This window comes from Acipenser ruthenus, chromosome 6, assembly GCF_902713425.1.
Source record: "Acipenser ruthenus chromosome 6, fAciRut3.2 maternal haplotype, whole genome shotgun sequence".
In the NCBI taxonomy this organism is placed as follows: domain Eukaryota; kingdom Metazoa; phylum Chordata; class Actinopteri; order Acipenseriformes; family Acipenseridae; genus Acipenser; species Acipenser ruthenus.
In genome coordinates, this window is record NC_081194.1 from 5280827 (window position 1) to 5308439 (window position 27613).

The window sequence follows — 27613 nt, forward strand, 5'->3', positions numbered from 1 at the left end:
TTTAAATACTAAGTATTGAGCCTTTTTTAGAGTGCAAGTTGTTATCTTCACAATGTATGCTGTAGATGTCAAGACAAAATAATTCACAGTCAGTTTGCAGAAATATGACGGAGGATTGCACTGGAGGGGTACAGAATTGTCAGTAACAGAACCAGTTACTGTCGTAACAACACAAGTTAATATGCTATTCTGCTTCTGTTCCATTCTACTTCTGGAGTGATCAATCAGAGGTCACAGACAGAAGAATGGATTAACGTGTCCCTTGGTTAAAAAGTTTAAAGACTTGAAATATTGTTGCACCTCATCAAAATACAAAATATAATTGTGTTGGATTTATTTTTCTAATACTGTAAGAGTACTTTTTTTTTAAAATTATAATATACAATATTTTTCTTTTTGAGACTTTTGAACTTCTGGAATGAATGATGTGTTGTAATATTTAATATATTAATTTAGCATGTAAATGGCCCATTTTAAAATATTTTTTTTCTTTCTTTTCTTTTTTTAGAAAAGATGAGTGCATCAAACCAACCCCTGCATAAAGAACCTAACAAATCCAGCGACAATCCAGAGGAGCACAGTTACAAACACGGGAAGAAGCTGCGTGCCAACATCAGGTCAGCCCAACGGGACCATAAGAAAACCTTTGAAGGCTCTTTCATTCTCGATCCTGGGTCTCTGACTAAACCCACGATTCCGAGCATGGATCCCCGCAAGCCTTACCTGAGCCTGGGCTGCGTCAGTGGAAAGCTTCCTGTTCCCATACCCGTGCCCCTAGCCAGGACAGCCCGGCAGACCTCTCGCACAGACTGCCCTGCCGACCGCTTAAAATTCTTTGAGACCTTACGGCTTTTACTCAAGCTTACCTCAATCTCTTCGAAGAAAAAGGAAAAAGAGCAGAGGGGTTTAGAAAACACCTCCTTCATGGGTCTGAACAACGAGGTGATCTGGCTTGAGCTGCAGGCGTGGCATGCAAGGCGCACCGTCAATGATCAAGACTTCTTTCTGTTCACAGCTCGCCAAGCCATCCCCGACATAATTAGCGAGGTCTTGCACTTTAAAGTTGATTACAGAAGCCTTGCTAGTCAATCTGAGGACATGGTCCTTGATGGTACTGAGGGAGAAGAGGAGGAGGAGGAGGAGGAGGAGGAGGAGGGTGATGCTGTTCGCTGTAGTAGGACTTCAGGAATCAATGCCATGGGCCCCTCCTGTTATCACGAGCACCACCAGCGCCAGCGGCTGGCTTTCGAGCAGGTGAAGCGAGTTATGGAGCTGCTGGAGTCAGTAGAAGCACTTTACCCGTCATTGCAGACCCTTCAAAGGGACTACGACAAGTACGCAGCCAAGGATTTCCAAACCAGAGTGCAGGCACTCTGTCTGTGGTTGAACATCACCAAGGACCTGAACCAGAAGCTTAGGATTATGGGGACTGTTTTGGGGATAAGGAATCTGTCAGACATTGGCTGGCCAGTGTTTGAGATCCCATCCCCCCGGCCTTCAAACGGGAATGAGGATGAAGACGACGAGGAGAAAGACTCTCTGGCAACGTACACAGAGGTCAGCGAGGGAGAGGAGCTGCCAGAGGAGGTGGAGGGGGGAGAGACCACCCTCAACAACCATGAACACAAGCCCAATTCAACAGGCGCAACCCCCAAACTAGAGAGACTCATGTCAGAGGATGAGATTGCTCCTTTCGGAGCACAGGATTACACTAGTGGGGCAGGTAGCAGTAAATTCTGCCCCACATCGATTTACAGACCCTTTGTGGATAAAGCACTGAAGCAGATGGGTCTCAGGAAGCTGATTTTGAGGCTGCACAAACTTATGGATGGGTCTTTGCAAAGAGCGCGCTCAGCACTAATAAATGATAACAAACTACAAGAGGTGAGAATATCATAAAGGTTTGGTAAGTTTGCCATAATGAGCATGTTGCAAGCTGTGCACAAGGACATTTTTGTAAAAAGCTACATAAAAGCAACATACATATGATCTTCAGTATGTACATAGAAGCTACAGTAGCAACACATATGGGTCCAAAATATGGTGTTGGAGACGCAATATTTTTTCAGGGAAATGTTTTGTGTATTAGAGGAGGGGTGGTCTCTCTACCACTTCAATGTGCTATCACTCATCACTCTTGACAATTCTTTTGCATTGGCAAAGGGGGAGATTTATTCAGGGTATCAAGATTACCGTAAAAATCATTTTATAGGTCGCACTGGTAAAAAAGTCGCTCCCCCCTTTTTGAGACTTCAGTTTTAGAAAAACACCTTTTTTGTGTTTTAAAATACTTTTTTAACAATTTATTTTTTTCCTACATGCTCAACACTGATAAAGAAAGAAAGATGCACAGGTCTAGTTTCGAAATAACCCTTGTTTGCAACATTTTATTCCATTAATAATTTAACAGTGTTTTTTTTTTCATTTTTAGTTAAACTGCTAGAAACTATTAGTTTTTCAAAATTTAAACAGTGCACCATTTAATAACCAGTAAATAAAACATGTTAGTGTTGCATACGGTGCAGTACAATTGCATTAAACTTCCAGCTGTACAAATACATACATTTAGTTTTGTTAATCAGAACCACACACATACTTTACAAGTGTACCACTGCGTTGCACTGACACGTAGAACAAGTTACAGTATGTATTAAAGTCATTCAAAGTACTCCATTCAAACAACATATTTTCTACATGACCATAAACACTTTCCTCCTGTCTAGGTTTTCTTTGGCCATTTTAAGTTTGTCTTTGTTTCGTCTCCAGTCACGTACTGTTTTTTCAGCATTGAGATTAACATGTATTTTGGCAAGTTCAACAACGCGCAAATTTCAAACCTGTTGAGTAGCATTTTCTTTTTTTTCTTACTGTCATTCTTTATCCAATCTCCGTCACCTGCATTATTATAGCATTGCAGTTACAACGAACAGAAGTCTTGAAAAGTTTACTATTCAGCTTTATAACCAATAGCTATTTGGTATGGATCCCAGGGGCGGGTTCAGTTTGAATGTTGACAAATCAATGACTCGGAGGGTGGGAATAATAAACTCCAGCCTCACAACATATCTGAATCTGGCTCGGGGCCGAAGCAGGCTGTGGGCGGGGTTATTGCATTTCATCATCACGCTCAAGCGTCCAAGAAAAAGTGACAACCTCCAGGACCACAACCGGTAAATGTTTTCCTAACTCCTTACCTTTATGCTGCGGGACACATAACAACACACATCTGACTAAAATACAAAATAAAATGACTCCCTCTCTATAATGCACATATAGTGAAGCAACAATGTAACTTTCTGTGAATTAACCATGCATAAAGCACCATGTAATCAACGCTATTTTCTACAAAAAAAAGAAAAAAAGGTAACATTCCCACTCGTGGGTCATTTTAATTAGCAGCTAAACAGCGGTTGGGAGTTTGAAGCGACGGGAGTGCAAGGATGAGAGCGGGTCGGGAGAGGGGGAGAGGGAATGGGCTCGCCCCAGGTTCGGTTGCCGGAGCGGGGCTGAAGCGTCTCGTCTTCCAGAGAAAGCTGCAGCTCCTCTCACAGCAAAAAAGTAAATACATTAGGAAAGATAACCACGTACTAGACCACGAGGAAGCACTGTATACCACATGTTTCATTTTATAAGGATGTAATTAAATTATGTATACCTGTAATAAGGTCCCCCATCTTTGCTTCCTTTTGTTTAGGTATGTATTTCAATCCCCCCGCCCCCACACACACACGCATTTTCAGTACTTTTATGCAATAAAATAAATTAACGCTTAGTTCTATTTTGCAGTCTGTGACATTTAATGTAATCAACTCTGCACGTTCATTGTGACGTCTCTCAGCTTGCCTTTCTCTAGTGTAAAAGCAACTCCAGCTACCCGAGCCGTACCAGGCTGGCTCGCCTCGGCACCGGGTGTGCAGGTGGGAAAGGTGTATTAGACACACCGGCGCATACGTCACACCGGTGTATTAGTCGCTCCTCCCTTTTAAGGGCCCCACAAAAATGCCTAGAAAATCAGCCTATTCAACGTTTTTTACGGTAGGTGAATAAGGGGGTTAAATAGGGTTGAGTGGGTAATAAATGAAATGCTCAGTTATGCCAGGACAACGTGGAGTACAGTTGCTTTTGAAGGACAGGTAATTTATCTAATTCGGTATACAAATATATTTAATAAGCAAGCAGTCTCAGTTGGATAAGATGGGGTGGACAAAAAGGGGTTTTACATGTTTGAAAGACAAATGCATGTTATAACTAAATATTTTAGTACATCTAGCAGTCAGGGCCATGTTGGTTCCAGGAGAGCAATTATTAAAAGTTTATTTGATCAATTTCTGCCTCAGGAGAGAAGCCTTATTGACCCCAATTAGTTACAATTGAAAATCATTTACCAAGTATTGGTTTGGCCAGTCTGTGAGAGAGAGAAAGAGGGGGAGTTAATTATCCTTGTGATTTCTAAATGAGTTGATTTTCACAATTGCACACTCCTGCTTATCCACCTACTAGAGATAATTCCAGCCTTTCCTGTCAGATAAGCTGTTTCTGAATGAATGAAAAACAAGGTTGTACACGTGGGGGTGTTTTCATGGAATGAGCCAGACGAGTCATGCATTCATTAGCCTGTGATGACGAGCCACGCATTCATCAGCACGTGATGACGAGCCACGCATTCATCAGCACGTGATGACGAGCCACGCATTCATCAGCACGTGATGACGAGCCACGCATTCATCAGCACGTGATGACGAGCCACGCATTCATCAGCACGTGATGACGAGCCACGCATTCATCAGCACGTGATGACGAGCCACGCATTCATCAGCACGTGATGACGAGCCACGCATTCATCAGCACGTGATGACGAGCCACGCATTCATCTTTCCAGCATATTTTAATTTGAATTTAGTGACCTTCATAATGGGAGTGGTGATGTGGGGGTGGAGGTGGGAGGGGGTTAATATCGAGTTAGCAGTACTAAGAATAGAATAGTTTAAAAACCCATTATCTCTACTTATACAGTAACATTATTATTACAAAGTGCATTGTATTGACCTGCATTATTATTTTTTTAAGGAGTTCTCAGAGTTTCCAGATCCCATGCTGTGTAGCGATTACTTGCCAGAGCTCACTAAACACATATCAGATGAGGCTCCTTGCTCGGAAGAGAACAGCAACACGGTGTCGTGGGATGAGCTGGTGGCCATGGACCTGCCCTCCTTTGAGCCTGCCTTCCTGGTGCTGTGCAGAGTGCTGCTTAATGTCATACACGAGTGTCTCAAACTCAGGCTGGAGCAGAGACCGGCTGGAGAGCCTTCGTTGCTCAGTATAAAACAGGTTCGCTTTTTTAATTTGGTGTTTGTTCTTCCTCTGAACTGAAGTGTGGGTGGCAATTATCCTCCTCCTTGGTTTAAACTGACAGCAATGCTTTTATACTCGCATTGAATGAGCTGCATGATACGAAGTGCAACGTCAAAAATGCTTTGAACTGTTTAGTCATAATAACCCTCCATTCAATATGGCATTCAAGCCCACAGCTACAACTTCTCAGGACTTTGAAGGTCAGCTTTTGTTAACTGCGTTAAAGGCAGACGAGGCAAGCAAATTATAAGCAAAATCAACCAATTTTCGGTAACATCCCCATTTAACCGCTTCTGTACAGTATGGCTATGGCCAAAAGTTTTGCATCACCCTATAGATTTAACAAATTAGATTCATTACATTGAATGAAACCTACTGAATAATGTTACGTTAACATATTGAATTACATACCGCTGTGTAGTTTTCTATATACTTAAGGAAAAACTGACAACAAACTTTTGGTCATAGCTGTATGTTAGGCACATTGCATACATTTTAACTTCCTATCATATTATCTTATGTTATTACAAACAACCAATAAACTTAAAGCCTAATGTACCATGGGGCAGAAGTGAATCTGTGTGTTTGAGCCTTGAGGTCTGGAATTACATCACTGAGAAAGTGAAGCCTGTTGAAGCCCAGACTGCTGAGATATAAAATAAGCTGGTACAGATATGATGTGGCTAATTACTACCCACAATGACTCCATAGTAATTTATGAATTAATCACTTACTGGTTGGATTTTTGTGCACCACAGTTTCATCATTTTAAAGTCTAATAATGTGTTCTTTTGTAATGGGGTTACTGAATTAGCATGGGCTCCTTGTACAGCGCTAGCAATAGCGAATGCTCTTAAACTTAAAACATGCAATTATGCAAAAGCGCTGCAAGTGAACGAAGGCAGTGTCTAATTTAATGTTTTGTAGCTTGTAAGGGAATGCAAAGAAGTCCTGAAGGGCGGCCTCCTTATGAAGCAGTACTACCAGTTCATGTTGCGCGGGGTTGTTGCAGATCCTCAGGGACTGCAGAAAAGCAGCAACATTGATGAATTCGAAGAGGACCTGCATAAAATGTTAATGGTAGGTTACCACAATTTGTACATTTTATTTATGTATTTATTAGGGCTGTCAAGTGATTAAAATGATACAATTACTACATCCATCTAATTTAAATTTGTTTTATTACTGATGCTATTATTATTATTATCCCAGTTATTATCCTTAACTGCAAATTCGCCATCTTTGTCAATTTTATTTTAGGCATTGCCCCAAACGTGTAAAGCAAAGCCATTTAACAAAATGTATTAACAGGATATAAGTTTTTTGATTGTCACATTGCCTACAATGTTGTGTGGTGCACGTAAATAATTAGTACACACAATTATAGTTATACAAAAAAAGACGTATTCACGTAAATAACTTGTTGAAACAAACTCAAGAGAACAAGCAGGCAATCCTAACTAGACTAAAAATAAATACAAATCAAACACTAGGATTAGCCTTTTCTATTTTTAATCACTGGAAACGATTCACAAACTACAGTGTGTTTTTGCTTTACCATGGACAACGACCTGCAGAATGCTGGCTTGTTTGGGCTCACTTGTGCCAGTTTTTTTTTTTTTTTTAGGTCGTCCAACAGGTCTCCATACACCCTTTTTTCTGTGAGATGATGCTGAGTTGCTGAGTCTCTGCAGTGCTTTTTCTAGTATTTCATTTATGTTTTAACTGCAAGTGTCCACCTGCACACATAGGCATTTTTGTTTAGTGGGAACCAGGAATATCATGACGTAATATGAGTGAGAGAGAGCAGGGTACAACGGTACCTCGGTCTACCGCACAGAGTCTCGTTTATTTAACCAGGAAATGTATGCATTGAAACCGTCACCAAAATTTACTAGGGGCAATAATTTAGAAATTACAAATACAACCAACACAGTAAAACGTGCGGTTCAAGCTTGATCAGCAGCATACAGAGCTTTATTTAGCTTGATTCAAGGGCTTGCACTGATCCTGAAATTCTGTTGGGTTTAATTTGTTGTTGTATTGTTGTTGTCTGCAGCAGAAGAGCTGCTAGTGTATTTTGAGAAGTGAAGGCGTGTTCAGCATGCAGGAGACTAGATGTACTCATGTGTGATACTGTGTGTGAATACTGGAACTCACTTTAACAGTAGACAAGTAAGTGTCTTTCTGTCCAATGAGCCGTCAGAACATTTTAGAAAAAAAACAAAACGCTCCCATTGATTTGTATTGCTTTGCTCCATTACGCGGTTCAGTGACTAACTTTCTATTTAAACAATAACTGCACTCAGACACTCAATCCAATGCTGCCGGGATTGAAGTACAGTGTGCAAAAAGGCTCAAGACACAGAAGTGTGATTTAACGTGCTAAAATAATTCCTCTCCAAAATAATTAACGTGTTAATCGCAGAAGTTAACTGCGATTTAATTGACAGACCCTGGTATTTACTTTCAGGACTGCATATGTAAAAACACAGGGTTAGTAATGGGTAGGGGTCTACTTAAATAGCTGTAAATTTAGGTAATTTTTGTGGGTAGGTTATGGAATAAAATTAGGATTTCGCTGACCTGTTTAAACATTAAATAAACCTACGTAGACAATATTTCAGAGTTCTGTAAAAGCCTAAAAATAGTGGTGCTTGCTTCCTTACTAAAACAGAGTGCTGTCATTTGTTAAAGGCAAGCATGCAACATCCCCCAGCAGTTGCTGCCGACATTCTGTCTGGTGTGGACCTGCCCATACATTGAGACTGCATGTCTGCATCCACTGAACTGGTTGGAAGTGTAAGGCAAAGCTTTGCCAAGTTATACAGATGTGGAAATCGATTAGAAACGGGCCCAAAACTCGGTTACCCAAGGGCATCTGGCATATTTTAATAAAGGCAATATATGCAGCATGTTGGTTGTCATGTTATTTGTCCCATCCAATAATTTATTAGTACCAAGTCAAAACAAAGAAAACGTGCCTATTCGGGTCTAATAATTTTAACTGGGTTTAAAAAGTAAGCAGCAGGTTGTTTGAAGCGAGGTGGCTGTGCTAGATCGTACCTGTAGTACTGATTTAACTTGGTTACAACCGACAGGAATACTTTTTATATGTGCTGACTTTCCAGTTTGTTTTCTGAAAGCTGTTTATTTTACATTCTGTTAAGTAGCCTCTGTAGAAGCCTTTCATTTAATGTATGATTCTGAAGCTAAATAGCGATCGATCGTATTTTATCCAAAGACACATTACAAGATATGCAAAACAATTACCTCCATCTGCATGTACAGTTTCTTTGGGAAATATCTTGACAATCATCAGCCGAAATATACTTTTTAAATTTTTTTTTGGCTTTGTCCTCCATTTCTGGCATTTTGCTGAAAACTAGATTTTAGCAACCTAAATCAAAACAATGCAGCACTGACTTTGTCCCTCCTCCTACTGTACAGTGCAGGTCACAGAATAGCCATTACAGATGCACCGATAGGCTGATTAAAACATTGTTATTATTTGAACGTAAACAAGAAGGTTAACCGCTTTGGAGTATTTTTTTATAAATTGTCGAAGGATTTTTTTTGCTTAAGTGCAATGCACACAGACAACAAAGGAATAAAAACAAAAAAAAGCCTATCTACAGAAGGAAGATACTTAGCTTGAGTTGTGCAGTAGGTCATTTAAACAAGGTTTGTTTTTTTTTTCTCTGTACTTGTCCGGCATGCATTGGCCCCTTTTTAAAGAGGTGAATTTCCCGGTGATCCCTCAATTTCCCGATTTCCACTAAATTGTGATTTAGGTAGACCCCTGGTTAAAGTCCTGCGCGGGTTTGATTTTTACGACACGCTTCTGACCCGGCCCCGCTACTACAGGACTCGACCCGAACCCGCAACCCGCTGCAACATCGTCTTCTTACCTGTGACCCGACCCGCTGCAGGACTCTACCCCTAGTAATGTGGTGTTCGATTTCAGTTGCTAGTTATTCAAGATCAAGAGTTTCAAAAATGGTGGTGTGTCCTGTTCCCAAGTTCACTATGGACTGTGCATTTAATGTGTGCTTCTGCTTTTTTTATGAAATGATTGGATGAGTTTTTTGTTGTCATTTGTTGCCTGAGTACATTTATTTGTAAAAGTTTGTCACATGTTTTGCAATTGCAAATAGTTTACTGCTACCTATAAAACCTGCTGGTTTTAGAGTACTCGGTATGCAGACAAGCAATAAAAAAAATAAAAAAAATAAAATCTATTTCCAATAGCTGTTATATTTATCATTGCTTCACATAGTCCCATAGACTGAGGAATTCTCCTGAATGACTACTACTGTATGCAATGTATTTTATGTTGCGATTAACTTCTGCTTCCAATTTCTCACATCAGGTTTATTTTGATTACATGCGAAGCTGGATCCAAATGCTACAGCATTTACCTCAAGCCTCTCACAGCCTAAAGAACCTTCTAGAAGATGAGTGGAACTTCACCAAAGTAATAACACCCTATATCCGGGGAGGGGAGGCTCAATGTGGGAAGCTTTTTTGGTAGGAAAATGTTTTTTTTATTTTTATTTTTTTCCCCTGTTTGCAACATGTATGGAGGCACTTGGTTGTTTGTTTTGTGTTTTTTGTTATTTATTGTTGTTGTTGTTATGGAAAAACAAGGCAGTCAGGTGAACACATGAAACGTTTAGGAAGGAGAAGAGGCCTGTTCGGTCTATCAAGGCTCTATCCAGTTATCACGTTGTTAAATACACTGACCTGAATAGTTTACTGCATGTAGTTGCATTTTGTGTATTGCGTATTATAAAGATAATTTTAAAGCACTTAGATATTATTTTATTATATTATCTAGATTTTAAAATTTTAAATTCTGTATTAGACTTCTGTTTTTAATTTTAAATGTTTTTTGGGGTTTTTTTTGTGTGTGAAGCGCTTTGGGATCCTTGTGATGAAAGGTGCTATAGAAATATGAATAGTTGTTGTTGTTGTTGTTGGTGAAGCAAAATAAATCAGTCTAAATTCCTGTGTTCTATAGTGACATAGCAGGGATGCTGCTGAAGTCTACTGGAGACTTTGTGGAGGCTGGGCTTCAGAAGAGCTGTGATGAATTCTGGGAGAGCGCAGATGACAGCACGGCTTCGGACGAAATCAGGTGAGGAAGCTCGGCTTGCTCTTCGTGGTGTAAAGAAGCGTCACATCGCCCGTGCTTTGTGTGACAGGTAACCAGTGACTTCTGTCATCTTTTACAGGAGGTCAGTGATTGAGACCAGCAGGTCACTGAAGGAGCTGTTTCATGAAGCCAGGGAGAGGGCATCAAAAGCACTTGGATTTGCCAAAATGCTCAGAAAGGTACCACATTTACTTGTTATTATCCATTGTCTCTGTGTTAATACAGAAACTGTGGTCCTGGCAAATAGACTGCATTTTTTTATATTGGGTTTGGGTTCTTTTCATTCATGTGGCCTTTGAACATTTTGGGCTTATAGAAAGAGAAACCTGGATCTCGGAGATCTGCAATCTAGAAGTAAGACAAAGTGATGCACACAACTCCACTCAGAATCAGTATAGATAAGTACTGGTGACTCAAACACAAGGGCATTTGAGTTTGTATTAATTGAGGCACTGTTTTCACATGCTAACTTTCCCTCACCCTCTTTTTTTGGCTTGTCCTTAGGACTTGGAAATTGCAGCAGATTTTATTGTGTCGGCTGGTGTGCTGGATCTTCTGAGTACACTTAAGACAAAAGGTTATGTAAAGGTAAGCTTCAAAGTAATTCCCAGCCAGAATACTCATTTTAAAAATCTGTATTTTATTTAATGACTGCATAATTGAGACTTGCTTCTTAGTGGTAAAATGTCCTTTGTGATAAAATTGCCCAATGCACAATGTTTGGGAGTGATAGCCCTGACCCATGACCCTTTATCAAGAACCATTAAGCATAACAGTTCAATTAACTGGTTCTTTTAGTCCTGAAAGACTGATAAACTTGGTTGTGTCTTCATTGGCAGTAATCCACACACAACAACTATGCAATGTTGATACAGTTGGGATAAACAAGGCTGTGATGAATATTAGGATATGAAACTGTTTGGATCCTTGTACCCTAATGTTCGCACATTGCTCCCTCGTATAAGGTGACCCTACTGTATAAGGCGACCCTACAAATGCATTTTCAATGGGTAGAACACAAATATTGTGATCTCTAAAGGGGGTATTGCTGTATAAAGTGTGTGTGTGTGTGTGTGTGTGTGTGTGTGTGTTCATCTCCACTGAATGTGTGTTTTGATTGTTCAGGTCCAAGTCCCAGGATTGGAAGACCTCCATGTCTTTATCCCTCCCAGCCTCTCCATGCAGAGGCCTCTTATTCTCCAGCTCTTGAACACAGCAGCGGGGAAGGACTGCTCCAAGGACTTGGATGACATGATGGACGAGGCGTATTTACTAATGATCAAACAGAGACCCAGAGATGGTGAACAGGGGGATAACTGGAGCTTGTGGGAAGGGAAGCAGGTCAAGGTAGTGCCTCAGGTGGAGACGTTGGACACCTTGAGAACCATGCAGGTATAATAATACATTTTTTTTTTATATATATATATATACACAGTGTGTGTGTGTATATGCGTGTGTGTATATATATATATATATATATATATATATATATATATATATATAAAGTAACACTGCATGGAAAGGAAATACCGGTGCATTAACTAACATATCTAGACCTGCGCTTGTTTTGCTAATCGGGGTGGTCTGTGAAACCAAATCTGATTTCTCTTTCCAGGTTGATAACCTGCTGCTGATAATCATGCAGTCAGCTCATCTGGTGGCCCAGAGGAAGGCTTTCCAGCAGTCTATGGACGATCTGATCACCTTGCACCGAGAACAGACCTCGAGTCAGCCTGTCATTGCCAAAGCGCTGGAACAACTTAAGGTAGCAGCACATTTCTGTCTGAATTTTATTTTACCCGTTATTTTCCATTCGACTCTGTAGCTCTGTGCTATAGGGATACAAATTAGAATTTGTATTTGGCTTAGTCTTTGTTTTGTAATTGCCTGTTGACAAGAACAGTGACGCAAGAAAGCTTGGGAGTTGTCTTGCAGTTGTAGTTGCAGTTGTGGTGGGCCAGTGTTTTTGTCTTCACTGCCAGTGTATTGTAATCCGCTTGAATAACGTTAACATTGACTTGTGTTGCTCTTCCCTTCCAGAACGAGGCGTTGCAGCTATGCAACAAGATAATCAGTGCTATTGATCGTGTCGAGTACATGTTTACTTCCCAGTTTGAAGCTGAAATTGATGAGTCTGAATCTGCCACCTTACATCAGTACTACAGAGAAGCCATGATTCAGAGCTACAACTTCGGTTTTGAGGTAAGCTCTTATACATCAGGCAGGGGTTGAAGACTAAGCCGTGGGGAACAGACACAAAATCGTATTGATCTAGATGAGAATTCTGTAACATGTCAATAGGATGGTGAACATCCACAGAGTAGACTAGGTGGCATCATTTCCTGTAGCACACTGACCTCTTGTTTCCATGCCAGGCATTTAGCTGCGCTCTGGCTGCAGTCCCAGGCTGAGACACCAACCTACACAATTGTAGCTGCTGTGTATCATGTTTTCATAGGGGGACTGAACAAGCCAACTAAACTTGCATTTACAGTAAAAAGTTAGAGGCTTGGTCTAAACGGTAACATGCTCTCTTACTAAGCCAGGAAACCCTAGAATCTGAACCTAATGACCATGGAGTTACTGGAAGCAATTGTGTAAGACTCTCACAGTTAAATAAATACAGTCTATTCTTGTTCATGTGAATTTCAAGGGACCAGGAAACAAATGTCTTATCAGTAATTCTTGTTATTATCAGGAGTCTAAGTCAAATGCATACTGTCATTTTTTATTGAAGTTACAGTAACACTGAAATCAAATTTCAATTCCAGAAAGTAAAAGTACTGTGCATTTTATTAAATACAGCTCATAGGACTATTAATGGATCCTGGTTTTTCAGAATGGTTGACAGTGTTCGTGGGAATGTTTTGAAATCTTCAGCAACATTTTTCTTTCTTCTACTGTGGTAAATGATCCACTGCTTTCAACACCTCTCCAGTTCTGTCTGTAAGGATGGTGCACGTTGTAACGTGAGCACTATGGCAACTTGAAATGCATCATAGGATCTGTAGTCCCCAAACAGCACTAAAATACAGTACAGAGGCACTAAGTTAATAAATACATTTCCCAATATCCTTTGCATGTTTAATTTATTCACATTTCTTCCCTGGGAGGGCTCCAAAGTAATTCATGCTATCAGGAATTTCATGTTAAGTGAATTTGTATTGTAAGAAGTCACTTACAGTAAGTGACTGCTAAATTTTGCACAGACATTGAAGAACATTTGTACTATCAGGAAATTAGTCATTTTAACAAGAATTGAGTAACATAACATTTTGTGCACAATGCTAAAAACATATATTTCCTTTTATGAATGCAGCCCTAACTGTCTGTTTGTAACTATTATTATTCCACAGTTGTGTATTCATAACATTGCGCTGTCCCTGATGAAACATCATTGAATTGATGCAGATTGTATTTCTAAGTTACTCCACCCCCCTGCCCCCACTTGTCCAGAAGTGAATGTTTTCCTTTTTCTTTTTTTCTTTTTTTTTTTTTTTTTTTTTTAGTATCATAAAGAAGTTGTGCGCCTGATGTCTGGTGAATTTAGACAGAGGATTGGTGACCGATATATCGCCTTTGCCAGAAAGTGGATGAACTATGTTTTAACAAAGTGTGAAAGCGGCAGAGGTACAAGACCCAGGTGAGGATGGCATATCCATTTGCCAATTTATTTATTTATTTATTTATTTATTTATTTATTTATTTATTTTAATCATGCCCATATTTTCTACTTTATTATTAATGGGGACACCTGTGTTAACTTGTGCACCAAAAACTATCTGTAAGAGTGTCATATTTGCTGTTTCACACAGTAAATAAAAAAATAAAAAATGTCATGCAGCTCTGCCATCTGGTGGCCAAAATAATGAAGTGTCACTGTTACATATATGTATGTATGTATGTATGTATGTATGTATGTATGTGTATTTATTTATTTATTTATTTATTTTAAAAAAAATGAGTGTCCCTGCTTTGCAAGGTAAGAAGCAAAGCATTAGGCAGCAAAGCAAGACATGTTTAAAATCATTAGCTTGTAAAAACACTGTTCTTTAGAAGGCTGCATGAACATTCGTAAACTTGAACTGAGAATGTTTGTTTGTAAATTATCTTGTCACTTTTCTGTTAGGTGGGCCACACAGGGCTTTGATTTCCTTCAAGCAATTGAGCCAGCCTTTGTGTCAGCACTGCCTGAAGATGACTTTCTGGTAAATGAGGACTGCTTAAAAAAATAACTTTACTGCTAAAAAAGAAATGCTAAAGAAATTTGAAAAACAACTTAAACATGTCCTGCCTGTAAACGTTCTTCACATCAGTACATAATAAAAAAAATAAATAGCATCGTTTTATTTTTATTTTTATTTTCTAGAGCTTACAAGCATTGATGAATGAGTGCATTGGCCATGTGATAGGCAAACCCCACAGTCCTGTCACAGGCTTCTACCTGGGTAAGATTCTCAATGCCTTTTTATATAAAACTGATTTAAATCTCTATTAAACATTCACAAGCAGTTCATCTTTGATACTGTGTTGAAGCAATTGCATTAACACAATGTCTAAAATCTTAAAATAAATTACAAGACTGTGTATAGATTAATTAGCTAAATATAACAGCTTTGGTTAATGAGTCGGGAGTGTCCATTAAAGATTATTACAAAATTATATTTATGTATGTATATTATACCGGATTCTGCCGAGTCAACACCCCCCGTTTGAACGATCGCTACCCCCCCCCCCCCCCACTTTCAGCTGAAAGTACAATTTTCACCATTCATTTTTGTTTTTAGTAACCGTGTGCAAATACTGCCTGAGGGGAAATATCACGGCTCACGTGAATAGAAACATTTATATCTTATTCCTTCGAATTTAAGATGTCCTCGAATTTAAGACGCAGCCCAAATTTCCCACCCTCAATTTGAGGAAAAAATAAAACCTCAAATAAATATGCATTTACAAAGATACAACCTCAATTACGCATGTAAGAAAACGACATAAGGAGGCAGTTTGTGTCTACTGTGACACAGAGCATTAGTTATGTGCTGCTTCTCATTTCCACTCGTGATTACTCACACCTGTTTTTCTCCCTTTTTGTGAACTGTGGTATTGCTTGGCATGTCGAAAAATATAGGGGGTCTGATCAGCATTTCTGATAGCTGGTACTGTTTGTTAGAACGGAGCCTAATAATGAAACTCTGCAATTTGAATTCCTCAGGAAGCTAATGACTTTAAAAAAGGCTGCCTGTATGTCATGGATGATTCGAAATCGGGCAGTAACATTTTGGTTCGTCTTTTCTTGGCAGTCAGTCACGTTGCTGCTTGTGTATTCGGGCAGTGACGTCTTTGCTCGTCTTTTCTCAGCAGCCAGTCACGTTGCTGTTTGTGTACTCTGGTATTCACGTCTTTGGTTGCCGATTTTGATACACACATCACTAGAATTTCAGATGCAGAACATTTTTTTTTTTTTTAGAAATTGGTTTAAAAAGTGCATCTTAAATTCAAAGGAATACAGTATTTCATGTTGTGTTTTCACACTGGACACTCCAATTTCTTACTTACAGTGGACCAAAAAGTGGACTGAAAATTTAATGTGTTTTATGTATATTTTTAAATGTAGCGACTTCTATTTTAGCGTTTTTTACCTACAAATGTGTTTTTTCGTGATGTCCTTTTGCACTACCCTGGGTGTTGACTCGGCAGAATCCTATATATATATATATATATATATATATATATATATATATATATATATATATATGAGACTAAGTTTGATTTAAAGACTATTTTTTATTTTGTTACCTTTTTGTCTTTTTGCAGCACCGAATCGTAACAGCCCTCGTCCCGTCAAAGTCCCTCGCTGCCACAGCGATCCTCCAAACCCACACCTTATTATTCCCAATCCAGAGGGGTTCAGGTATTCTGCACTGCTTCATAACTGGTTCAGGAGTGAACATGGGGGAACGTGTGTTACTTAATCATTGCCCTGTTACAATACACTTGTTGACATGTTGGAGTCACAGCATATATATCGGAATAATTAAATTAATTGCTACAATTTTCTGTGCAAGTGATAGATTTAGGATGATTCTTCTGTCTCTTATTATATTATATATATCTTTTAATGGGTACATAAGGACCTTTTTATTGTATTGTGTTACATGTTCCCATGTGTTGCTACAACTGTTTACGTAAGAGGTGTGTGTTTTATTTTATTTTTTTTACATTTTTACAACTTTTTAAAATTTTTAAATTGCATTCCCTGCATGGACCTCTCGGAACTACATTACCCATAATCCTCCTGCTCACATATGTAAATAATATGGATTTACCAGTGAACAGGAGGATGCAATTTAAGTTTAAAAAAGTGGTCAAAATGTAAAAAAAATAATAATAAATTAAAACAACACACACACCTTATGTAAACAGTTGTAGCAACACATGGGAACATGTAACACAATAAAATAAAAAGGTCCTTATGTGCCCTTTAAGGACAACTAGTTAGTTTAAAAAAAAAAAAAAAAAAAAAGCTAGCAATGATCATTTTAATACCATGCTCAAAGAGGCTGATATAGTAGGAGCTTAGTATGACACTCTTAAGCTGTGGTCACGGAATGGGCTATTTGATGTTCTACTTAAGGAATAACAGAAACTTGTTCCATCACTTGCTTGTCTCTTTATGGTGTTGGTGTTCTGAGTAGCTCTTGGAAAGGGATTGCATGGTTTTAGACAGAATCTTCTCACTATGAGCATCACTTGTGTGTGATGTATGCATGTGCACCCATCATCTTTCTCTATGGTAGCATTTTGCCAACCTTTACTAAGATATTATGGTTTACTGCCCTTTTATTGACTAAAATAAAAACCAAAACCATAGCAACCTGAATACCAGTGCTGTAAATTAATAACTGTGCAGTATTTATTGAAGTGATGTTTACAAACCGGATGTAAAATGCTTAGTTTGAGCAATAGTAACTAAAAAGATATAGAAAGATTATCATCTTGTTTGTTTATAAAAATGAGGATATATCCAAATACTGTCAAGTTAAGAATGATGCACAGGAAATAAGGTGGTAGGGGTAGGGTAGTAAGGTTGGCCTTGTTAAAATACCTTGTTTTATGTTACCAGGAAGGAATTGTATGGTTAGAATATTATTTGTATCTTTTTTCCAAGAGACGTCACTCTTAGGAGGTTCGAATGGGGATGTAACATTAGCTGATTCAGGTGTGCACTGTTCATTAATCATTTTAATAAGCACTGTTTGTGACGACTTTGAAAATAGCTCACTCAGTGTGTTACCATCACTGAGATCATCCTGACAGATCTGTGCTGTGTTTTCTTCACCCAGGTCACCAACATTTTAAGTTTGTCATTTTGTAAGATTTAAACAGACCGATTTTAGGCAACTTGATTTCCCCTTCCGTTTTGGAAAGTGTTCCTCTTATTCAACTGAACAGCCTGGTCTGCTCAATGAGCAGTTCCAAAAACCTGGTGATCTGCAAATACCTAAGTCTGTTCTGCTCGCAAAATTCTTCATTTAGTTATTGGGAATGCTACAGTAGCATCCTTTGCTATATTTGGAAAACTGTTACAGATTGATTGGTTGGTCTGCATCTGGGGAAAATGTGATAGTCATTAAGCGTACTGTAGGTCTTCAATGCAAGTACAGATCTAATGATCTTGTGTGATATTCCACATGCTGTGGATGTAGGTCATGGTGACTTACTTTTCCTTGTATGCAGAGCTGCAAACTATTTAGTTCTGCCATAGTTGGTATAGCCCATGCTTGGTTTCAAATGCTTTTTAAAAAGAAATTAAAATAAAGTCCTGTAAAATATTCAATAACAGATTATAATTAAGGACAGAGATTAATTCAAATGTTGAACCATATAGATCAGGGTGTGAGAGAACAGAGACTGTCTTGTGATTTAATTTGTGCTCGTTAACAACGTCAGGAAGTCTGCTCAAAACTGCACAGCCATTCCATTTTTTTTTTTTTTTAATATATATAAAAGCTGCTTCCAAACTTTTGTAGAAATCAAATAACACTAAAGCTACAGTAACAGTGAAACTTGGAATGGGTCAGATTGCTCGGTTTAAGAAAAGTGCAGCTAAAAGGCTACCTACCCTTGTTGTTTTAATAAATGTGAAAATCAGTTTCTTGCATTTATAACTCTATTAAGGTTATCTTGCAAGTGCACCATATTCTGAGCTGTATCTTGGATAATTCATTAGATCTTTTGTCACCTTTGGGTTTCTTTGTGAGGGTGAGAAGCACTTTGATACAGTTTCTTCATGCATTTCTATATTAAAAGTCTTTTTCCACATGGTAAAATTGTTTAGGTTTTTTCTTTTAATCCAACTATATTTTAGCCATTTTTATTTTATCGGGATGTGCTACTGTATTACATTATGTCTGCATTATTTTTCGAAAACAAGTGTAACCACCCAGCTGCCCATTTATTTTGGCAATTTCCATGTTAAAAATGCTCTTATTTTATTATTATTATTATTATTATTATTATTATTATTATTATTATTATTATTATTATTATTATTGCAGATTTTTCATTCTTAGCCCTCAAATAAGCAATTTGGACAGTTTTCAAAATAATTTGTTAGATTTTTTTAAATACACATTTTTTTATTGTGATTATGATAAATGGAAATACAGTATTTCAATAGAACTTAAATAACAAAATAACAATAATGTGTTTGCAATTGTATCATTATAATATAGATCACAACATAACATCATTTTTTTCCAATGGCAGCATTATATAAGTATAAATAACATCATTTTTCACAATGGCAGCATTATAATAACATTATAATACTTGTGCAGGCATATCACTTTTTAGAAATTATTTTTTGTGTGATAGATTTCAAAACAGACACACTTCAAAACCTCATCAGTGCCAACGTTTTTATCTACCGCACATACATTTTAATCATGTTTTTATACAGTATCTTCCCCAGTTTCAGGCACGGATGTGTAGCTCTGTTGTATGAATTATTATCAATAAAGTCATTTTGACCAGCACTAAACCTGACAAGGCTTCCTTGCAACCTGTAACACCAACAAATAGATAGAAATATCCTTGTTTTATTCTCTGTAGCTACACAGGCATACATTTTTCACTCTCAGCTGTGTGTATACAGATGACCCGGGCTGTCAAGCACATTTCTTAGGGAGTGCTGCCTATACAGTGTTCTTATTTTTTCATTGAAGCACGTTAAAGACGTGTTAAACTTTGCCGATGCACACAGAAGCGCCTGCACGCTATTCTCATGGGAGTGACAAATTTGGACTTGCATGTGCTCCACGTGGAAATCGTGGGATAAGCAGCTGGGTGGTTAAAAACAGATCAAATAACTATAGTAATGATTTTTGCATTTTCATGAAACGGTTTAGCCTCACTCCCCCTTTTTTCCCGATATGCAACAAAAATCTGCTGTCCTGTCTTATTCTCAGTTCCTAGAGAAGTGGTAGTGTTCCTCAAGTGTGTTTTCTCACCACAGTTCTAGGAGCCTCCCGTGTGACCTTCGGAACCAGTCGAGCACTACTGTCACCCGCCCCGCCCCAGTCACTGGGGACCCTATTCACCCCAAACCTGTCAGCAGCACTAATGACATCAGGTAGCTCCACCCACCACACCTCCGTTCCTGAGTGAGACTGGCGCTGTCAGCAAGTCTGCCCTCTCAACTCATGTTTGGCTGCTGCTTTGCCAGTGTTACTGTTTTGGCTTTGTCTCTTGCACCGTAGTGGCTATGGCATGCACAGATGTTTAATCGGTTGAAATTCAATTTCAGTAAGCTACAGGAGGAGGAGTTTTAAATCAGCTGTACTGCTACTTTTTTGCTTGGCCTCCTGTGGGTTTTCTTTTACCCTTAGTGTCCAGTTATAGGGAGAGAAACTCATTTTATTTAAATGCCAATGTTTAAGGTTTCTAGAAGTATATCCATCTGTTTCTGGTTTTAATTTCTAGAACTGATTTTTTTTTTTTTTTTTTTTTTTTTTAAGATACTTGGGCCAGTGCAGGATGTGAAGCTTGGGTAGAGTTAAATTAATACATGTTATTGTTTTATCTAGGCATAAACTTTTAAAGATAGCAAGTTTTTTTTTTTTTCTGGTTTGCACTACCATTTGTACTGAGTTCTCACACATTCAGCTTATCAAAAAAAAAAACTTGCTGTTGTACTGGACTAAAATAAATAAATAAATCAGTTCAGTAAATTTAAATGGTGCATGAACTATGGACAAAACTTGCTGTTGTATTTCTTCAGTGACTTGAACAAATCCACCATGATTATGCTTCAGGTTTTATTAGGTGTTCTTGGCATTCTCCATGAATAGTGGCTATAATTGTAAATGTTATGTGTCTGTAAATCCTGTGTGTTTCTGTACTGTACGTTTTCAGCATTTGTTGTCTTGACTTCATTATTTCCGCGTGTGATAAATAATTAATGATTATCAGCAGCAATACTCTACACAAAGCTAGTAGATTATTATATTTACGCTCATTCAACCTTCATTTTGTTTTTTGTTCTTTCTGCTAAAGGTGCAAAAATGCTACCATAGTGAATGTTGTTCTTGGCCACAAAGTGGCACAAAAGCCTTATTCACTAAGAAGGGTAAATCTTTCTATTTAAATCTTTCTATTTGAGTCTTTTATTTTATTGCATAAACTTCAAGGCTGTGTGTTTCTTTGCTGAAAACTTTTCACTGAAAGTGGCAATGGACAAGCCCTCTTGTTTAAGAAGCTCAGAGATTTCTAGATAACCTTATTTTCTTTGTTTCCTTCACAGAGGCACCAACCTGCCTGAAAACGACAGGCTCACTTCAGTTGCTGCCGAGCTGCAGTTCAAATCCTTGAGTCGACACTCAAGCCCCACTGAGGATCGCGAGGGTGAGACCAATTGGAGACTTGCAACGGTTCAAATGAAATTAGTTGGTGGTCTCAGTTTAGTTCAGTGCACATCTGGATTTATAATACCAGTGGGAACAGTAACTAGAAGGTTGAATTCAGAATACGGTCAGCATCAACATCTGCAATTACCACATCAACCCTAACCAGCAGTGCTGTGTTTCCAATAGTACCGATGTTGAATCCAGGAGGCCCAGTTAGGTTTCAAGTCCAATACTACAGAAAGGAGCCTCAGACCAGGATCCATTGATTTATTTTTGATGAAAGGCATATTGTCAGTTATCAATTTACAGAAAGTTCCAAAAAATACTTTTTTTCAAGCCAGACTCCTGCCTTGTTAACACACACTCTTTATGATTTAAAATGTTTTTTTTTTAAATTCCTATTCCCCTTGATTTGTTTGTTTGCTGTTTGGTGGTGATGACGTTTCTCTGCTCTGCCCGCTCCTGTCTCCCTGGTACATATTTCCCCTTGTAATCACAAGCACATTAAAGTACATGTTATTGATCTTATCAGAACCCACATATCCGAAGGGAGACCCCAGTGCTACAGCACGAAGGAGCTGGGAGCTGCGCACATTTATCAGTCAGTCGAAGGGTAAGTAGCCAGCATACCTACCTGTATAGGTGGTGATATACTGAGGAGAAATAGCTTTACCTAGGTCCATAAATAGCCATATGTTGGTCGACATATCCGTCTGTTTATAATCACTTGTAAACCAATCTGGATTACAAAGGTTTCTGCACAGCAGTCTTACTTTACTGATGGATTGGTGAGTACAGTAATTTAATGCACACAGTTATTTGTACATTATGTTGAATGCTGTCTTTTTTTTTTTTTTTTTTTTATTGTGCTTTATTTTGTAAGTACCAAATATTACCATTTTAAAAATATTATGCCGGACCTTGAATTTGGAAAAGGGAAAGAGTTTCTAATACTATCGATTTTAGTTCCTCACTTTTGTTTGAGCACAAAAACGCACACATTTTAAAGCAAAGTGAGATGAGACTTGCAACAGAGAGAACACTAACTCCCGTGTTTATTATGAAGGCTGGTTTACTGCACAGCTTCTTAGCCTCCCCTGCTCTCCTCTCGCTCAGACACGGCTGCGAAGCAGAGTCCCATGGAGGCTGTCCGGAAGTCACTCAAGCAGTTCGAGCAGGAGAGGTACCGGATGATGAAGCAGAAGAACATCATCGGCCAAGTGTGCAACACCCCCAAATCCTACGACAACATCATGCACGTGGGGTTAAGGAAAGTCACCTTTAAGTGGCAAAGAGGCAACAAAATAGGTAATGTAACTACTTTGTCTACTTTTAAAAACATATAACAGATACTGCAACAGTAATCTAATTCATCCCCCCTCTTCTGTTCAGAAATTTTTTTATGTAAAATATCCGTAGCATGGCAACACAAACAAGCATTCAACAGCTGGTTGTTTCTGATTTCCCAAGTGTAGGTTGGCTGTGAAAAATGTCATGACACAGTTTTGCAATTAGTCCTCTCAATATCTAATGTTGACTATTAAACATGGGCCTGCTTGTAGCGCTTGGTATTTGCAGTAGGAGCTCGGGTTCCATTGTTTTGTTTAATACGACAACATAGTCCACCACAACAGTGTGTACATAATGTACACACATAACTTGCATCTGTTGGAAAATGAAGGCTTCTGTTAAAAAATGTTAGCATTGTATTTTACCTACGTAGCGGGATAGTAGCTGGTGTTGCTCTTAAATGTAGCAAGAACCAGTTACAAACAAGTGTACTGGGAGTTATGGAACTTATGGATCATACAGGCTCTTTACATTTTCCAGGTGAAGGGCAGTATGGGAAAGTATATACATGTATTAACGTTGACACTGGTGAACTGATGGCAATGAAAGAGGTAAGCATGTGTTAGAATTGTGTTTTTTCTTGACTCTTTTGATTTGTAGATTTATAGGATATTACCCAATGTATGTCTTTTTTGTTTTTATACAGATGTTTTCTACAGCTAACACTTAGTACACAATGTATATGTTTTATACTTCTACTTACCGTTTCTAATTCGATCTCGTATTACATGTCTAAAGGAAAGTCCGGTTAAAAATGCTGATTTCATGTTTGGTCCTCCAGATCAGATTCCAGCCGAATGATCACAAAACGATAAAAGAGACAGCGGATGAATTAAAAATCTTTGAAGGCATCAAGCACCCCAACCTGGTTCGGTACTTCGGTGTGGAGTTGCATCGGGTGAGTAGCTCATTGTCCTGGACACAGGCCTCAACATGCCTGTGTATAATTGTACTTTGCTGACTGCTGATACGAGCCTTCCTCTGTATCGGCTGCAGTATCTGTTTGTATGCTTTTAGTAACTCCTTTACCCCACTACAGCTAGAGAGTTGTTATGGAGGCTGTTCATGAAAGAGCTAACAGCTGGGTATGTTGGAAGTTTTTACTTCATGCTGCAGTTTCTTAGAAAGAATAAAATTGATCAAGTTTTGCTTTGGCTTCCACATTTCGCATTACTAACATTTTGCTTGGCTTTCTAGCATGACCTAATTACGTCCACAAAATGTTTTTGTAAAGGCACCCCTTGCAAACCAAGTATATCTTACATAAGACGGGTCTATTTAATGATGTAAACACTGGCAGATCTAAATACTGCTGCTAATTAATAAATGCAAATGAATGATGTGTTCCTTGCAAACAGGAAGAGATGTACATCTTTATGGAGTACTGTGATGAAGGCACTCTGGAGGAGGTGGCAAGGCTGGGCCTTCAAGAACATGTAATCCGACTCTACAGCAAGCAGATCACTACCGCCATCAATGTGTTACACGAACACGGCATTGTGCATCGGGATATTAAAGGTAGGCCCGGGATGTAAATGACTCGTTTTGCTGGTTCTCAAGGTGTGAGTAACAATGTTGATATAATCATTTATATGAATGACAGTATCTTCCCACCTAGCTGTTTCTTTTATGCTCCAGAGTGCAGTGAACCATGTTGCTGCTGCCTCTCAGTGTATTCAAGAGAAATCCTGTGGCATTCCTTTATTTTCTTGACTTCATTGTTATTATTTTCATGAAGCCTGTATCATGCCAAGTAATACATTCAACAGTATATACTTCAAATATAGTATGTTTCTGTATTCAGGAAAGTAAGTGTAATCAATACAATTCAAATTAATTTTAATTCATCGGGATGAATTATTTATTTTTAATTATTATTTTTTTTATTTTCTTAGGCGCCAACATCTTCTTGACATCCTCTGGATTAATTAAACTGGGAGATTTTGGATGTTCAGTGAAGTTAAAAAACAATGCCCAGACTATGCCTGGGGAGGTAAACAGTACGCTTGGAACAGCAGGTAAACCAATAGATTCATGGGAATACAATACAGTCTGTTACATTGGGTTTTAATTAACCCCCTACAAACACCATACCCATTTCTTAACAGTAGCCCAATTTATATGCACAATATAATCAGATGCAAGCCACCTATTTAAGGAAGTGATTCTGAAATCCTCTGTATGCTGCATTTAAACCACTTTTGAGCTAGAATTGGGTTGAAAGTTGAATCGGATTCAAATGCATATGTTCAGAAGTAGCAAAGTAGTAGTAAAGTAAATGCTGCACATTTTTTACAACAATTCAAAAGAATCAATTCCAAAAAGACGGATTCCTTGAGCACGTAAACATAGTAATACTGATGTCATTGTGCAGCTTACATGGCTCCTGAAGTGATTACAAGAGCAAAGGGGGAAGGACACGGTCGAGCTGCGGACATCTGGAGCCTCGGGTGTGTTCTCATAGAGATGGTCACAGGCAAGGTAAGGACCTGTCTGCACTGGTGTCACCAAGACAGCAAGCATTACAAAAAGTATTAGCTTTTAAAATCATTCATTCTTATGACTGCAAATATGCTATAGAGGTATGCTTACTATAACAAAAAAGTAAAATGCCTTTCTCTGATTAAAAATAGATATTTTGACCTACCCCCAGTTGAGTGAAGCTTTTTATACATGTTCTTGACATATATCCACCTTTTTAAATTGATTTTATAATAATATTGTTACGATTTGTTTTGATTAGGGCTTTGGTAATTGCCTCACCATCGGTTTCAAAACTGTAGCTGTTTCAGAATCTGCTGTTTCTGACAAGGGATAAGGGGCATAATAATAATAATAATAATAATAATAATAATAATAATAATAATAAAAGGGGCAGGAGCTCATTGCTAATTGTGTTTTTTTGTCTCAAGCGTCCCTGGCACGAGTACGAACACAACTTTCAGATCATGTACAAGGTGGGGATGGGCCACAAACCCCCCATCCCTGAGAAGCTAAGTACAGAGGGCAAGGACTTCCTTACTCACTGCCTGGAGAGTGAGCCAAAGCAACGATGGACTGCCAGCCAGCTCCTGGATCATACATTCGTCAAGGTGAGACTTCTCTGAAAAGAAACTCTAACTGGCATGTGACTGTGTGCTCTGTACAATAAGGAAAGATAAATAGAACTATTTTGTTTTTAATTTCAGGTTTGCACAGATGAAGAATGAAGTTGAAAGTGGCCCTAACAATCTGTTCTGACAAATGGGAAGAAAATACAAATCACTACTGTATGTAATATTTACAAAGAATGTCTTCAGAGTTAAGGATAAGCTAACCACCCGTCCCATTTACAGAGATCAGCAAGCCCAACTGGGCAGCTGAGATACAAGTCTTTTATGTTTGTTCACTCTTTTTGTACATAAAGCTGGATTGGTAATACCTGTATATAGAATTGTAAAGCTTAATAGCCAAGTAAAGACTTGTAATGCAGCTGCCCACTACAGCAACAAGGGTGCAATTAGATTTTTTTCCCCCAACCCATAGTGCTTAAAAACAGTAAACTGGCTTATTAATTGATCGTCCACAAACCACCAGGACTTCTCTGAATCACACAATCAACGGCCATCAGTCTGAAGATTTTATTTATTTATTTTTTACCTGGAGGCAGTTACTAGGTCTCATTTTGCTCTGGTGAAACCGGCCTCGTGTACACAGTCTTTCAGGGTTTTGCTTTTGGTCTGATCAAGTTTGGTGCATCCTGGCCAGTTGAGGATCTTGAAAAATATGTAGCACTAATGGGGCAAATGGGAGCCAGGATTATAATACAACAAATGGGAACCGTGACCATACTGCCTTCTAACCTGCTGCACAGTATCAAGGGCCACCTTATTAGAAGTTAGCCTGTATTTTATGGACCTGCACTGTGACAGACAGGACCTGGGCAGCATTAACAGACCTGGGTGGTGGTCAAGCTTAGGAGCTTGTACCCTTGACATTGACTGAAGACTGCACCGGTGACTGGAAAATGTCACGATACACTGCTGCTCATGTATAATTATCTGGCACATGTTTGCTCATTTTAATGTTGTTTGCAATGTAAAATAATAATAATAATAATAATAATAATAATAATAATAATAATAATAATAATAATAATAAAAGAATATAAATACAAAAAAAATTGCATGTTTCAGTCAAAGTGCTATTACTACTGTATATGGACCATCTGTGGTTTAATGATAGCGCCCTTGTTCAAGAGAACTGAATCCAGACTAATCTGATGTGTTCTGACCTATGGAAAGAGGAGGTGGTTCTGTTAAATATTTTGGACTGTGTAAGGTGTTTTTAAGCTCTCCCGTTTTTGTTGTGCTACACACCTATTTTTAATTTGTACAAACGCACTGACTTCTGTGAACATGTTTTGCCAGCTTCTGTAAGTTTGTTCTGCAAAAACTGATCAAATAAATACTTTTTTTTTTCAATAAATTGTTTATTTTAGGAAACATGTTTGTGAAATTGATTCCATGCTGTTTTTTTTTTTTTTGTTTTGCAGTATATAGGAGACCTATTACGTGGTCCATATGTGGTTAATAACAAGCCTCTTTCATAGATTGTAAGCAACTGTACATACTGCACTGTATATACAGTAGATACCTTCTATTCAAATACAACATGATGCATCATCAAGACAACTGGCATGTTTACAATGCCACACAACTGAAAACGAGTTAATCACACAAATCAAACAGGCATTCATTATGCTTTGCATTCTATTACAATGAACATGGCCAATACAGGAGGTGTTTTCTGTGCTGAACCCAAAACCAGTAAGTCAAGTTAATACACATTACTCAAACTATCAGTT

At 38.4% G+C, this 27613-nt stretch overlaps 1 protein-coding gene across 6 annotated transcripts in view; it reads left to right on the forward strand.

Moving 5' to 3' along the window:
- The window catches only part of LOC117411192 (mitogen-activated protein kinase kinase kinase 4-like), a 57036-nt gene extending 29785 nt beyond the window's left edge, over positions 1-27251 (forward strand). For 5 of the 6 annotated variants that reach the window (XM_059024848.1, XM_034018466.3, XM_059024846.1 and 2 more), the window contains 25 exons: positions 509-1884; positions 5068-5328; positions 6280-6432; positions 9725-9882; positions 10376-10492; positions 10590-10689; positions 11015-11098; positions 11636-11902; positions 12126-12275; positions 12551-12712; positions 14020-14153; positions 14640-14718; positions 14880-14958; positions 16325-16421; positions 20028-20144; positions 21315-21415; positions 21950-22030; positions 22534-22725; positions 23248-23318; positions 23549-23665; positions 24126-24285; positions 24663-24785; positions 25142-25248; positions 25680-25859; positions 25956-27251. In XM_059024848.1, coding sequence (XP_058880831.1) covers positions 514-1884; positions 5068-5328; positions 6280-6432; positions 9725-9882; positions 10376-10492; positions 10590-10689; positions 11015-11098; positions 11636-11902; positions 12126-12275; positions 12551-12712; positions 14020-14153; positions 14640-14718; positions 14880-14958; positions 16325-16421; positions 20028-20144; positions 21315-21415; positions 21950-22030; positions 22534-22725; positions 23248-23318; positions 23549-23665; positions 24126-24285; positions 24663-24785; positions 25142-25248; positions 25680-25859; positions 25956-25976 — 4482 coding nt within the window. In that variant the 5' untranslated portion in view covers positions 509-513 and the 3' untranslated portion in view covers positions 25977-27251. The remainder of the gene's footprint in view (positions 1-508; positions 1885-5067; positions 5329-6279; positions 6433-9724; positions 9883-10375; positions 10493-10589; positions 10690-11014; positions 11099-11635; positions 11903-12125; positions 12276-12550; positions 12713-14019; positions 14154-14639; positions 14719-14879; positions 14959-16324; positions 16422-20027; positions 20145-21314; positions 21416-21949; positions 22031-22533; positions 22726-23247; positions 23319-23548; positions 23666-24125; positions 24286-24662; positions 24786-25141; positions 25249-25679; positions 25860-25955) is intronic. The other variant, XM_034018467.3, reaches the window with a different exon arrangement.
- The last annotated feature ends 362 nt before the right edge of the window (positions 27252-27613 follow it).